At 39.5% G+C, this 12,970-nt stretch overlaps 2 protein-coding genes across 9 annotated transcripts; one reads left to right on the top strand and one right to left on the bottom strand.

The window, feature by feature from the left end:
• LOC111252798 (eukaryotic translation initiation factor 5A-1-like) lies at positions 1-5,079 on the bottom strand. Of its 7 annotated transcripts, none has more exons than XM_022811258.2 (3): positions 4,965-5,079; positions 3,189-3,544; positions 1-1,958 (listed from the first exon to the last, which is right to left on the bottom strand). In XM_022811258.2, exons 2-3 carry the CDS (start codon positions 3,459-3,461, stop codon positions 1,758-1,760), a joined length of 474 nt encoding a protein of 157 aa, XP_022666993.1. In that variant the 5' UTR covers positions 3,462-3,544; positions 4,965-5,079; the 3' UTR covers positions 1-1,757. The 7 variants fall into 7 exon arrangements, with proteins under 7 accessions (XP_022666993.1, XP_086829835.1, XP_022666989.1 ...); XM_086973709.1 differs by having other exon boundaries at positions 3,189-3,616; positions 4,965-5,034; XM_022811254.2 differs by having other exon boundaries at positions 4,846-4,986.
• Positions 4,963-10,832, top strand: LOC111252797 (KRR1 small subunit processome component homolog). 2 transcript variants are annotated; one of them, XM_086973707.1, is made up of 8 exons: positions 4,963-5,097; positions 5,840-6,002; positions 6,343-6,403; positions 6,731-6,912; positions 7,709-7,815; positions 8,293-8,526; positions 8,663-8,761; positions 10,687-10,832. In XM_086973707.1, exons 1-8 carry the CDS (start codon positions 4,969-4,971, stop codon positions 10,756-10,758), a joined length of 1,047 nt encoding a protein of 348 aa, XP_086829833.1. In that variant the 5' UTR covers positions 4,963-4,968; the 3' UTR covers positions 10,759-10,832. The 2 variants fall into 2 exon arrangements, with proteins under 2 accessions (XP_086829833.1, XP_022666987.1); XM_022811252.2 differs by having other exon boundaries at positions 8,299-8,526.
• Positions 10,833-12,970: the final 2,138 nt, after the last annotated feature.

Consider the following 12,970-nt stretch of genomic DNA (forward strand, 5'->3'; position numbering starts at 1 on the left):
TTTACTCAAACAAGTTTATTGTGAAATAGCTTGACATATAACGCTATATGGTATGATCAGCATCTCGCCCGTAACCCGTTCCACACACCCAACCCGTACCTCCCACAGTTCGGTCCCGAGCCCCGCACAAAGGACTACAGTTACTGGACATAAAACCATGGGCAACAACTGCAGCCCTTTTTAAATGGACGATGCCGCCAAAATCGGCCTGCCTGAAATGTTATTTGGCTTTCTCTGTTGTCACCGATCATCGCCCGCCATTTGTACGTGGATTCTAGTTTACCAAACCCCCCACCCCTCCCACGTCCATCCTAACGGCCCTCGCCTGTCTTTTTATGACAACCTGACCTTGGCGACAATATTGTTCTCATCATTATTGTTATTATTAATATTACTGTTGTATACTTATTGTTCTTATTTTTATTAATCTTATTATCATAATTATTTATCTGCATTATCAAGCAACACTTATTCCTTACAACTCAGACCTCGTTAATTATTTCACTCCGCAGGCTTTCACAAACAAGCTCCACTTACATGTCATCTCCTGCCTCCTGCCACTATTTTTCACTATTTTTTTTCCATTTTCACTACACGCATTTTTATTGTTGTTATCGTTGTAACTCTGTTTTACTGTAACTCATAACCTACCCCCAAGCAATGCTTTTTAATGGTAAGCTATCGGTAGCGATAGTCGGATTTTGAATGGACAGATGGCGCAATCGTGTTCCCTTAAACGTAACTTCGTGATCTGCTTAGCTGATAGCTGCACCTACCGTTTGCTTGCTTCCCATGTGGTTGTTATTTTCGCAAAAAAGGTCTCGGCCATCATCATAAAAACAATACGTACGTTGACAACGAGAATACATGCACATTTTACCCGATGTAAACATGTGGATAGTTATAGACGGCCTGCTCCTACTAATGGAGCGCATGAGCTGACGACGGTGCATGAAATGACCGAAGGGGAAACTCGTCGAAAAATCACTGTCACCGCGGGACACGCGGAGTGTAGTCGGTACACGAAAAAATTGAACTTTACGTCCAAATGAATTAGCATATTTTACAGGTAAACCAGTAAAACTGCTAAAAATTATTAGGTAACGGTTCTCTTTCTCTCTCTCTCTCTCTCTCTCTCTCTCTCTCTGTCTCTCTGTCTCTCTCTCTCTCTCTCTCTCTCTCGTGTGCAATTGAGGCGGACTCGAAGAAACTTCCGATTGACGAAGTTCGAAATCGTCTACACTGCAGCGATATCCCCATTAGTGGTCTTGGTGACATGATTAATTTCTGGATCATTATTATTGTTGTTATTATTTCTATTTTATTTTTTTGCCATTTGTATTTAGCCATCATTTTAATATCAATATATGCAACTACGAAGACGAATGGTTTACCGAACGAAGGCTCTGTCGATTGAAACGAAACATTAAGACACGGACGCGTCGTTGGACGCGTACAACTATTTAATGGGTTATCAACTGAATGGGCGGGCAGAAAAAATATCAGAGAGAAAAGGAATTAATATTGCTACGCACATGACGCCTTTGTCTTTTTCGTTACTTGCAGTACGTGTGTTGCTATTATTGATAATGTTATTGTTATTATTTCAATAGTCGCGTCCTTGGTCGCCACATTACGTTGATGTTGTTTGGCAGAGCCAACGTAGCAATCTGCTCCGACCACTGCCAACAAGTGGTCGAGGCTCATGCCTATTGAGCGGCTCAAAGGCCTGCTCACGAATGGATCGTGTTCAGAATTCAAGTGGAGTTCTTGCAAGCAATAATGGCTTCTTCACCGACGGCAGAGAGCACCGTAATAATAACATTTCCCTCGCCTTTTTCCAGTTCTTCCTTCATCTTTCTCGACAGCTCTTCGTCGGCGGGTACACGCAGATCATCACGAATGTCACCTTTGTCATCCATCAGGGACACGAATCCATCGTCGGAGATGTCGATCAGCTGTAAACGAGTTCAAAAGACTGTTACCGTGTGGCGGCTCAACTAAGGGTCATTCCTGCAGAACATGCTAATTAATAGCGCCTTTGAATGTGATCGCTAGACTTTTTGGATATCCTCCAAGCACGTGAATTACTATCTGAAGGTAGACATTGAAACGGAAACGACTCCCGGGTAGTAATATCTTTAATAATTTTCTCATACGGTACCTAATGATGAACCCTGTATGCAAACGGTTGAAGTCGAAGCGAGATAACGAACTCGTTCGTCCAGTCAGAATGCAGTTTTGCTTAGTATAGCATTGCAAAAAAAAAAACACTTCTTCACTTTTGGAATGAAGTCAGTGGGAAAAAATGCATGACAATCGCTGAAGACAAAAAACTGAGGAAACATAGGAAATTCGTTGGTTTTTTTCTTTTGTTGTTTTTATCAGAAATGTCTGCAAACGGTTGAGGCCAAGACAAAAATAGCTTGCCTGGCCAGTCAGATTGCATCATTTAATCTCAATATAGCACCAATATAGGAAGACCAGCATTTCCACTGTTAGGATGGAAAGCGGTGGCAAAACGGTGCCTATATTTTCTACTATAAGCACGTTACAGCATGCTGATACGTACGCAGCGCAAACAATCTTACAATTTCTTAGATATATGATGGTTGAGATTGGCTTTCGTTTCAAGTTGTTTGCAAATGGCTGAGACTAGGGTGAGATGGAACGGCTCCAGTCACAACGCACAATCTCTTTCTATGCGCAAGTCTAGAGAAAGACTGGCACTTTGTTCAATAGAAGTAAGCAGTGACAAATTGTGCATAGCCGATCTACACGTAAACAGCAGCTTATATCAGGTAATAGTAACAATAATAATAACCATCATAATTGTTATTTAGGGTACAGTATCACATTGAGGTGACCTGAACACTTTGGCGAGCGGATAGCCTCAAAGGGTTGATTAGGCTACAGCTGCTTTCAGTAACCCTGAAGGCTATTAGAAAATATGCTGAAGTAAAATTTTGAGATTCGTTTTCTCAGTCAGAATCCGCACACCATTATAATATTGCACCCAATCTGGGAGAAGAAATCGCCTACACGAACGAGAACTAAGTCAATAGCAACCGTGGCAATACATTTATTGCATATAGCAAACTACTGCACGTCTGATGACCTGAAGTTGATTAAGCAAACACTGGATTGTCCTTTTGAACAATAAAGCCAACAAAAAACCGAATACTAACCTGAAAATCGTTTCGGTTAACATTGGGCACATCAATGTTGTGCGTGGATGGACAGAGATCTTCGTACTTCTTCGACGTGAAAATATCAATGCCGACAAGGTGAACCTTGGCGTGTCCGTGCTTTCCTGTCTTTGAGGTGCTCATTTCCATGATCTTGCACGGGCGGCCCTTGAGCATCACGAATCCGTTCTTGCGTAGTGCCGAACACTGCATCGGATACGTGGATGAGGCGCCGGACCCACCGGTGTGGAACTCCACTTCTTCGCCCTCCATTCTCGTTCGGTCGTTTAGGTCGCTAGGCCGTGACCGCTGAACCTGTTGCACCAACTTCGCGGGCTTTCGAATCACGGCTAAAACTGTTACCAAGTGAAGCGTGAGTTACAGTTTGAAGACGCTAAGGTTAGCTTTGAGAGGCCGGTCTTGCCAAACTAGTGAAAGTTAAAGAAACAAATTGGTAAACACTAGTGAGAGCACGCCCTATCACGGGGTATTGAAAGTTGAAAACTCCTAAAACCGCGTGACCACCACCTTCTGGAAAATTCCGAGATTCTAGATCTTATTGGTCAAGTTATTCTCAAACTACTCGATTTACCCTAATCGATTAAAATCTAATATGTATCGGTCGAGATCAATGTTGGGGCTTGATCGGAGCGTGTACTATTCTTCCTGATTAAAAATCCTACTTTGTAAGCATAAAAGGTTTAACTGGCAAATTCCCTCTCTACTGCTCCCTTGTAGGCGTGCCACCATGACGTATACGCAAGAAAATACCAACCATGCTAACAGATTAAGTAAACGAAATATTAACATCGAGGTGTGGGAGCAATCACATCCGCCATGGAATTAAAATGACCGTTTTATAAACAAATGTCCAGCGACGAAAACGTGTTCGAAATTATGCCTCACTTAAACCCTCTTTCACGATGTCAACACCGTTGTGAGCATATACAATGCGTATTTGACGTTAAAAATTATTGCTATGAAACCAAAAAGGCGTTGCTTAGAGTCGGAGTTTCGAATAATTTCCCTTCTCAGTGCGTTTACGCTAGGGAATTGTACCATACATTTTCTATTAATCGATGCAAAGAGTCTACAACATACGCTTTAACGAGACACATAAAATGTATGTATCGAGAACTGCCACCCGGCTTCCACCTAAACCATTTGCAGCCTAGCTACAGAATAAGCGACTTCGTCAGCACGAAATGCCAGATAGACAAGCCCGAACGGGACTAATACCCTGGCGATTGCAGCACTCGCTGGGGCAGCTCAATCTCGCCGACTCGATATTAACAGATAGCAGCGTCGTATATCTCGAAACCAGAGCCAACGTCCCGTCGAAATGAAAAGCAGCTCCAGGTACTGCGGATCGTCCGCCAACACAGTCGTCGCAAAAATGCACGAGCGGGCTGGATCAATTATACACAAATGTCGAAGCGAAAAAACATAACACTAGCGAACGACTTTCAGAAGCAACAGCCAAAGCGATGTTGGAAAGAAGACACAGTGGAGAAGACCCACTTGGTACCATGAGTGGCGGCAGCAGCAGCAGTAGGCGACGACCATAGCTGTCGAGCTGCCGAACTCGTTGATCACTATCGCAGCTAAATCAATAGGCCTAAATCGACATGAATTCGCCAAGTGGAAAGACACTAACATGCCACCTGTGCTCTTGTACAACGCCACCTCATACGGCCCAGACACAGTCGCTCGACTGACGCACGACGTTGACAGCACGAAACGGTGAAAAATTACCACCAAAGTAACCTAGCCTACCTCCATGCGGCGCCGCGCTCTCCAGCGGCGAAAAGGTTCGCCGGAAGCGGCCTGTCCCATCGATGGCGACTTGGTTTCGGATTCCGGCCCCCTAATGTCGGCCACTGTCGCAGGTTCAAAGAAGGAAATTATGGTACGTTTTCTGTTTGGGTACGGTTTTTATTAAACACTGTATGGCCATTTGCCTACTTCATGTTCTGAAGTAAATTAGACTTTATTATCGCTTATTTTTCAATACCAACATAAAAATAACGCTATATCATGCGAGTGTTGCTTTCATTGTGCTTCAATGGTGGGACGGAAATCACGATGGTCCCAATAGGCGCAAAAGCACCAGTAGGTATCATTGTTTATTTCTCCCATTGTGCGACTGTGGCAGGAGTAGAACTGTTCCAGCAATGGTGGATGCAACAGGCTTGGTAGGAATGTATTTGAGAATATCAATATTATTTAACGTCTGTTATTTAATGTCGAGCAGTTACGTCTGAGGATAGTTGCATTGCATTTTTCTATGAAAATATTCGTCGTTTCCATTAGGTGCGACTAAATGTATTACCAACCAAATCTTTACGAGATTCAGTTTTAAACGCGTTTGTCTCTAGAATGTTTTCAGTAATTTATAGTACAAATGAGAGACAAAAATTGCTAAAAACACTGAATAACAAATATGTGAGCTTGAAATAAGTACAACTTCGTACCGATCTGAGAATTACTATTCTATAAATTTCTACTAGTCTATAAATTTCGCATGCGCATCAAACTCGTTTTTTTTTCACGCATTACATTCGTTTGTTTTTTTCGACATTATTTAAGTCAAAAGACCTTTTTAACTTTACTAAATATTAATTTTCTTGTGTTTTGCCTGAATATTTTAGGGATGCGGCGGCGCTGCTGCAAGTCCCTGGAAAGTCCTGCCATGCACGAAAGAGGATAACCTAAATGGCGTTGTATGCGAAAGTTCGTTCGCTATGCTCTTCCCAAAGTACCGTGAAAAATACCTTAAAGAAATTTGGCCTCTTGTTAAAAAGGCCCTTGGAGGTTTGTATCGAAAGGCATATTTCAATAGCCAAGTTAAAGGGGACATTTTCCTTTGGTGGAAAGAACAACTATTGTTGGGGAGTCAGGGTTGAAACGGACGCTTGAGTACCTAGTTTATTTGCGTAGTAAAGACTTTCCCTTCCCGGGATGCATATTAAAAACGTGCTTTCAGGACCGGACAGTTAGTGAGCTGTGAGAAGATTCGCTCTGCGGACATGGCTTCCTCAACATGTATATCCTCATTTGATCTGTGTAACTTCGCTTGTGAGTAATGCGAGTTGAATTTTATGTGGACATACATTCCTATTTCGTAATTGTTATCGGTTGTATCTGTTTGTAGAACACGGCATTGAAGCTGAATTGGATGTTATCGAGGGGAGCATGACAGTAAAGACGACAAGGTAACCTACCAAACTTCTTCTTGTTGAAGTATTGTAACATGTAATTATTTCGTAATACTGCATCGTAGGCTGAAGGCCGCTTGCTATACTTCTCTGCTTTTCCTATGAAACTAATTATATATAAAAAAAAATAATTGAGTACAACTATTTGCCACTTTGTTGACGATGGTTTACGTTTTTCTACTCCAGACTATCTAAACAGCATAGCTATATAAATGGTATAGTTCCTGTGACCGAGTCCGTTTAATTAAGAATTAAGCGAACGAATATATCGTTTCGCATATAATGATGATACAGGCCCTTGGCGTATGTGTGATATATAACCAGGCAAATGTGGGATCCCTACATGATTATCAAGGCGCGTGACCTTATCAAACTTATGGCTCGCAGTGTACCATTCGAACAGGCAGTTCGTATCCTTGAAGATGATATCGCATGCGATGTAATTAAAATTGGCGGAACGGTGCGGAGAAAAGAACGTTTCGTACGGCGTCGACAGCGTCTCGTAGGTTAGTGAAATACCAATGGTTTGTGACCGATACGTGAGCACGGAAACGTTCAGCTATAGCTGTAGAAAATTGGTGTCTTTGATTTATCCAGATAAAACAGTGGAGTTTAGTGAAAAAATTGCTTGAACAATCGCAGTCATTTTTTATAGTGTCAAATACTTCCAAGCTACGCTCGTTTTTGAGTTGAACCTTGATTTTCTCTAGCAACTTGGTAGGGTTCTTTGTTTCAATGAAGACTTCTTATGAAGAGTTGATTTTTTTTAGTTATAGTGTCTTTTTATTCAGTAGTAAGATTTGGTTTCGAAACTAATTTCAGTACATACAAAAATGCGTATCTGCTTTTTTAAGGTTCTTTTTGTGGTAATAAATAATTTCCTAAAATATTTGATTCATACTTATCTTACAGACCAATCATACCATGCTTCTCTTGGAAATTCCTAAGAAAAATTTATCATGTTAAACATCCTTAAAAAGTTCTAGAGATACTGAAACATTTGTCAAGAATCAATCGCGAATGTAAAATTTTAGCATATAGAAATTATGGCTGAACGTTAGCCACAGAAAGCAAAAAGAGTCAGTTTTTTAACTACGGTCAGCGGTGGGAAAAATGCATATGTTTTTTTTAAGATCAGCCATTCTGTCTAATGTATTTAGTCACCATCGACAATGCTTTCCATGGAAAATCAAAGTTAAACGGTAGCAGCTAAAACAAATCTGTCACCACAATGAAATAAGGTTTAAAATAATTTTTCATAACGGTTTATTTTTGCTGACACACTTTTCCTCCTCGTAATAGGACCAAACGGTGCAACACTCAAAGCCATTGAGATCTTGACTGGTTGTTATGTCCTTGTGCAGGGCAATACTGTTTCAACGCTTGGGCCTTTTAGAGGTCTCAAACAGGTAAGACAAATATTTCCGTATGTATTAATTATCCATAAAGCCTCATGAGGGTACGGATCCCTCAGAAAGCCTTTTCCCTCGTAGCAATAATGAGAACGTAAAAATGGCTTGCAGCGTCAAATTTGCGGAGCCCTCAACTTAATGAAACAATTCACTACTTATCAAACGCGGAATACTAACCAATTGTAAAGCGTTGCTTTTCCACGGTCCTCTTATACTTGTATCTTGACTGATTTCGACGGAGGTACGGGCAAAGGTCTACACAATCCAACGTCATAGCCGTTACAAGGTTTTAAGCACCCCATGCTACCCGAGAAATAAATACTCGATGCCCGATTCACTTGTATGCACAACGCGTACATCGGTGTACTCTATTCAATTAAATCACGGGAAAATGATTTTGACAATGAGAATTGCTATGTTTACTCACAGTCGTGTAATGCTGTAAGTGCTGTTTTCTGTGTGTTACATGATGAGATTCAGGTGCGCAAAATCGTTGAAGACTGTATGAACAACGTTCATCCGATATATCATATCAAGACGCTAATGATTAAACGCGAGTTAGCTAAAGATCCTCAGCTGGTCAACGAAAATTGGGACCGATTCCTGCCAAAGCTATCCAACAAGAATATCTCAAAGCGAAAGCAGCCCAAGAAAAAGCGTCTGAAGGGAGAATATACGCCGTTTCCGCCTGCACCGCCTCTGTCGAAGGTACGCAAGTCAGCGAAAACGTTTGAGCTTTATTTGGATAAGCTTGAATTTTGTACATAAAGCTATAGCTTCCGATGTGTAAAGTGGCTAGGACAGTAACACACGTTCTGGTGCGCGTTTTACATCTCTATTACAGATTGATAAGGAGTTGGAAACTGGCGAATACTTCTTAAAGGATACGGAGAAAAAACGTAAAAAGAAACGTGAGCAACTTGAGCGTCAGGCCGAGAAACAGGTGAGTCATGGAAAAGCGTTAATAAAACTATTTGTTTTTGACGCGGATCTGCATAGACATTATCCGTATCAATTCGTAGTGAGCTGCTACTGATGATCATAAAACCTAAATACTTAGAAAATTTTTAAAGTAGATTATTATTTTAAAGTAGGTTGCTTGCTAAGTGTTAAAGAAAAAATAGTTATCCTAACGAGATAAGAAAAATAAAAAAATCTTACGATAGCTATAATAGGTGTAAGCTATAACATTCCTACTTACTCTCCTCTAATTTTTAAAGAATAATTAGAGAGATACTTTCGTTGATATCGGGCAGATCTACTACAGAGCATTACTTACATGTCGAATTATTGATGTACTCATTGTAAAATTCGCTAAGAATACCCGTTAGGTTGCTCAAGCGAATTTAGCAGATTTTAACAGACGAAATGATAAATACTTTAATATATTATAAATACGAAATGAAAAAACTTGTAAGTGAAAGCTGGCTACCTTCAGCAGTAAGTGAAAATTTTTTAGTCTCGAAAATAGGTTGTCGGCAGTCCGGTCATTGTTCCTCAAGTGCTACAGGGCAACCGAAATTTATCAAAGACTGGGGAATACGTTCGAAGGTACAGCGCAAATGGTGCAAATGAACACCAAATATCGAAACTCGTGGGCCTAGAACGCATTGCCGCAATCAAAAACGCCTTTTATGAAAGGATGGCTTGGAGTCTTAGGGCTCTGTCGGATAAAACTGGCATTTCACAAGTGACGTGTTATAGAATTGTAACACAAATACTAGAAATTCGGATACTGAGTAAAAATGGGTTCCGTGAATTGACTCCACGTCAGTTGGAAAGTCGGGTTGTCTATATCGCCCGCAATTTGCGAACCATTAATTAACAACAACTCGCGTGGAGTATGCGGTCGCCATGGTGTAATCTATACCGCCAGAAAGGGACCAGGCGAGAAAATAGCGTCGTCCTAAAGAAATCGAGCGTAGTGGCAATACTATGTTGAAATGGACATCAGGATTATCCACTAGTGTGAAATATTCGCGATAGATATTCAGCTTGCCATCTCAAATCCCCCAAAAATCTGATGGACCATTGGCACCATCCTAATTCAAGTAGTTCAAAAGTTGTTCAATTTCAGAATCCAACGAACTCGCTTGTACATGTATATAGACACTATATACATATATATATATATATGTATATAGTATCTATATACATACACATATACATATATATATATATGTGTATGTATTTGACTTCAGTCTAATATTCTACGTCTGTGACGGCAGTGGTTGTAGTAATTAGTATCATATTGTACTACGTGTTTATTTTTTAATTGAAATTAAGGCATTTGCCAGATGCTTTCCAAATTTTAGCAAGCGAGCAAGCTAGCTATATGATTTCTAGCGTTCAACAAACTCGGAGTTATTTTTTTTTTTTAATAATATGGCGCTTCACTTATGGGGTTGTAATTAGTTCCAAATATTGGTTGGGTGCTGGGCCTTGGAGCACCGGAGAACCTGGCTATAGCTCAAATATGACGCTGCGCACGACCCAAAAAGGCTATCGGTTTAAAACTCGGCCTGACTGATACTATCCACAATGTTATTGTTTCTCTAAATGATTTTATTCTTAGCTTAAGTTGTACACATTTTTTTAAATATCTATCCTGTGACCTTGTAATTGCACCGCTGAATCCGTTTCTGAAATCCTAAAATGCGAACATACTCACTTTATTTTAAAGTGAGTAAGTTCGCATTTTTTATGTATATATATACACATGTATATATAGGCGTATATGTGCGTGTGTATATATATATATATATATATATATATACTCTTTTTCATAGATCGTTAGAAGTATCGATATAAGAATAATGCATAAGCGAACATTGGTGATTTATCTATTTTGTATTTTATTGTTTACAGCTTGAACGAGAGAAGCAGCGTATGAAATCGTTTGAGCCACCTAAGGAGCCTCCCGCCGTAAAGAACTATTAGAGTATATAACATCTCTGTATATGGTTATTTGATAGAAGATAAATACAATAAATGTACCAGTACTTACGCACAAATTTATGCAGTTTTTATATATATCAAGCATATCTACTATCAGTTTCAATGCAAACAAGATTAAATCGCTGTGAAAAGCAGCATAGAAATTATTTTACCAATTTTTTTTACGCTTACCTTACCACACCTTCCTTGCCGACATAATAGGCTTGCAATAAATTTATTTTTGCTTTATATGCCTACATGGTTTAACGTGTTCGTCATAGGGTCTATCAATAAAACAAACTGAGCACTTAATGAGGCCTACTGTGTCCTCCTGTCAGCTAAAACGCGCAGCTCATAACAGGAAGCTGGGGCACTAGAATGATAAAGAAAATTAGATCAAGAATGTAATCGAAATCATATGATTCTGTTTTGGAATATTGTCTTTTAACCGAACCTGCAAATCAATGTAATAATAATAAATTTCCTTTCTAGAAGTTACAAGTCTGTTTGTATAAACAGATGTTTGTATAAATTTTAGCAATTTGCATATGCTTAACCACGTCCATTCCAAAAACGTGCTGGTCGCAGGTACCCGGCGCTACTGACTACTCAATCAAAGTACACACTAAGTATATATATACCTTCTAGTTCTTACCCAATGAACATCAATTGCAAAGAGCAATAATATAGAATGATAGGGACAATATTTATTGCAATAGTAAACAAAGTCATTTTTGGGATAAAACAACGACTAAGGAAACGAAGTTAGCATACTTAAGTTCCACTTAAGAATTACCTTTCTGTTCCAATAAGTCTTCATTTGACAAGTGAATATTAATAAGCTTTGCCCTACAGTTACGTCAGTTATCAACTGCTGAGTAAATTATATATATAGTTAAATTCAGGGAGTGCCACTTCAGTGAGCTGTTCACACCTCTATGGAACATCATAAATAAAATAGTCGAACTGGTCATATTCTTCAGATGTTACTCTTCGTTTCATTGAACGAAGTCAGTTTTTCGAACATCGAAAAGTTTTCTAAATTATTCCGGACAAGCATTCATATTGACTGAGCCGGGCCGGGTAGTATCGTTTGCTGAAGACGTTTGCTTGTAAATATAAGCTCGTTTTCTACCTTGATTTTGATGATCCATAAATGCGATACGGGATCGCGCTACGAATTGGTAGATTTATAAACAACTGTAGGATAACGCTAAGTTGTTTCCTGCATCGACTGAAACCTACCAAATATATTTTCAGAGCTAGTACAACTCTAAAGTTGATGTTTACATGCTTCTAACTCAAAATACTGGGATCGGTGTAATGTGTTAGGCTTACCTACGTACACTAATTTTGCATCTGAAATAGTTTCAGACCAGAAGATCTGACGGATAGCAATCAACCGCAAAAGCGCTCTTGTAAAATGAGATCTTCTAATTCTGAAATTAGTTAATTATGTGTTATCGTTCTAGCTAGTCATCCATGCCAATATCCCTCTCGTGAATCAATTTTTAATCAGCTTAACTGATACGTACGCCTTACGTATAACCTATTCCGCTTGGCTTGCTTACATTGACATTGTTGTATAAAAATGTTTGGTTACCTAAAAAAAAAATGCTTATGTTTGAAGGTTGTGACTTTTCAAGATGTGCATTTAAGTTAATCGGCTATAATATGTTTGTCTAGCGACTCTTCAAAAACATCAAGGTCCCGCAAACAACTATATTTGCCAAAATCGCATTAAAATTGTGTTAATTTTTAGATATTCCGACCTTTTATGGTCGGCATACCTAAAAATCATAGTAGTTCAGAAATAAAATAATTTTTAATTATTAGAACGCAAGCATCTATTCTGCAAGAGCAAGCGGAGCACGAAGCAGGATAATCTGAGTTACTAAGAAATTAGTTCGACCAATAACTACCGCTAGCTGTTACGACTGCTGTTGTATTTTGCCTAATTTAGGCGCTAACTTATTACATTGTATAGGCGATGAGATAACGAACCCGTAAGTGTATTACGATACGATACGACAATAAAAAACTGCAAACTCGCGCCCTACACCAGCCTATATAACAAGAATATCAGGTAATAGGCGGTAGTTCTTTTATTAGGCAAACAGAGTCAAATTCCTTTACGCATACATACGATCACTCGAACAGAATGGTAACATAATACAGCAAAAGAAGATGCATACGGTTTTTTTAAGTTTGCACG

Source organism: Varroa destructor, unplaced genomic scaffold (assembly GCF_002443255.2).
Source record: "Varroa destructor unplaced genomic scaffold, Vdes_3.0 BEIS01000006.1, whole genome shotgun sequence".
Classification (NCBI taxonomy): Eukaryota; Metazoa; Arthropoda; class Arachnida; order Mesostigmata; family Varroidae; genus Varroa; species Varroa destructor.

Excerpts from the sequence above, each read along its gene's own strand:
- LOC111252798 (XM_022811254.2), bottom strand. The coding sequence starts at position 4,879 with ATGAGGTGGCGTTGTACAAGAGCACAGGTGGCAT. Across the intron at positions 3,545-4,845 it reads TACAAGAGCACAGGTGGCAT|TTTTAGCCGTGATTCGAAAG; the intron begins GTTAGTGTCTTT and ends ACTTGGTAACAG. Across the intron at positions 1,959-3,188 it reads TTAACCGAAACGATTTTCAG|CTGATCGACATCTCCGACGA; the intron begins GTTAGTATTCGG and ends ACTCGTTTACAG.
- LOC111252797 (XM_086973707.1), top strand. The coding sequence starts at position 4,969 with ATGCGGCGCCGCGCTCTCCAGCGGCGAAAAGGTTCGCCGGAAGCGGCC. Across the intron at positions 5,098-5,839 it reads GTTCAAAGAAGGAAATTATG|GGATGCGGCGGCGCTGCTGC; the intron begins GTACGTTTTCTG and ends TGAATATTTTAG. Across the intron at positions 7,816-8,292 it reads CTTTTAGAGGTCTCAAACAG|ATTCAGGTGCGCAAAATCGT; the intron begins GTAAGACAAATA and ends TTACATGATGAG.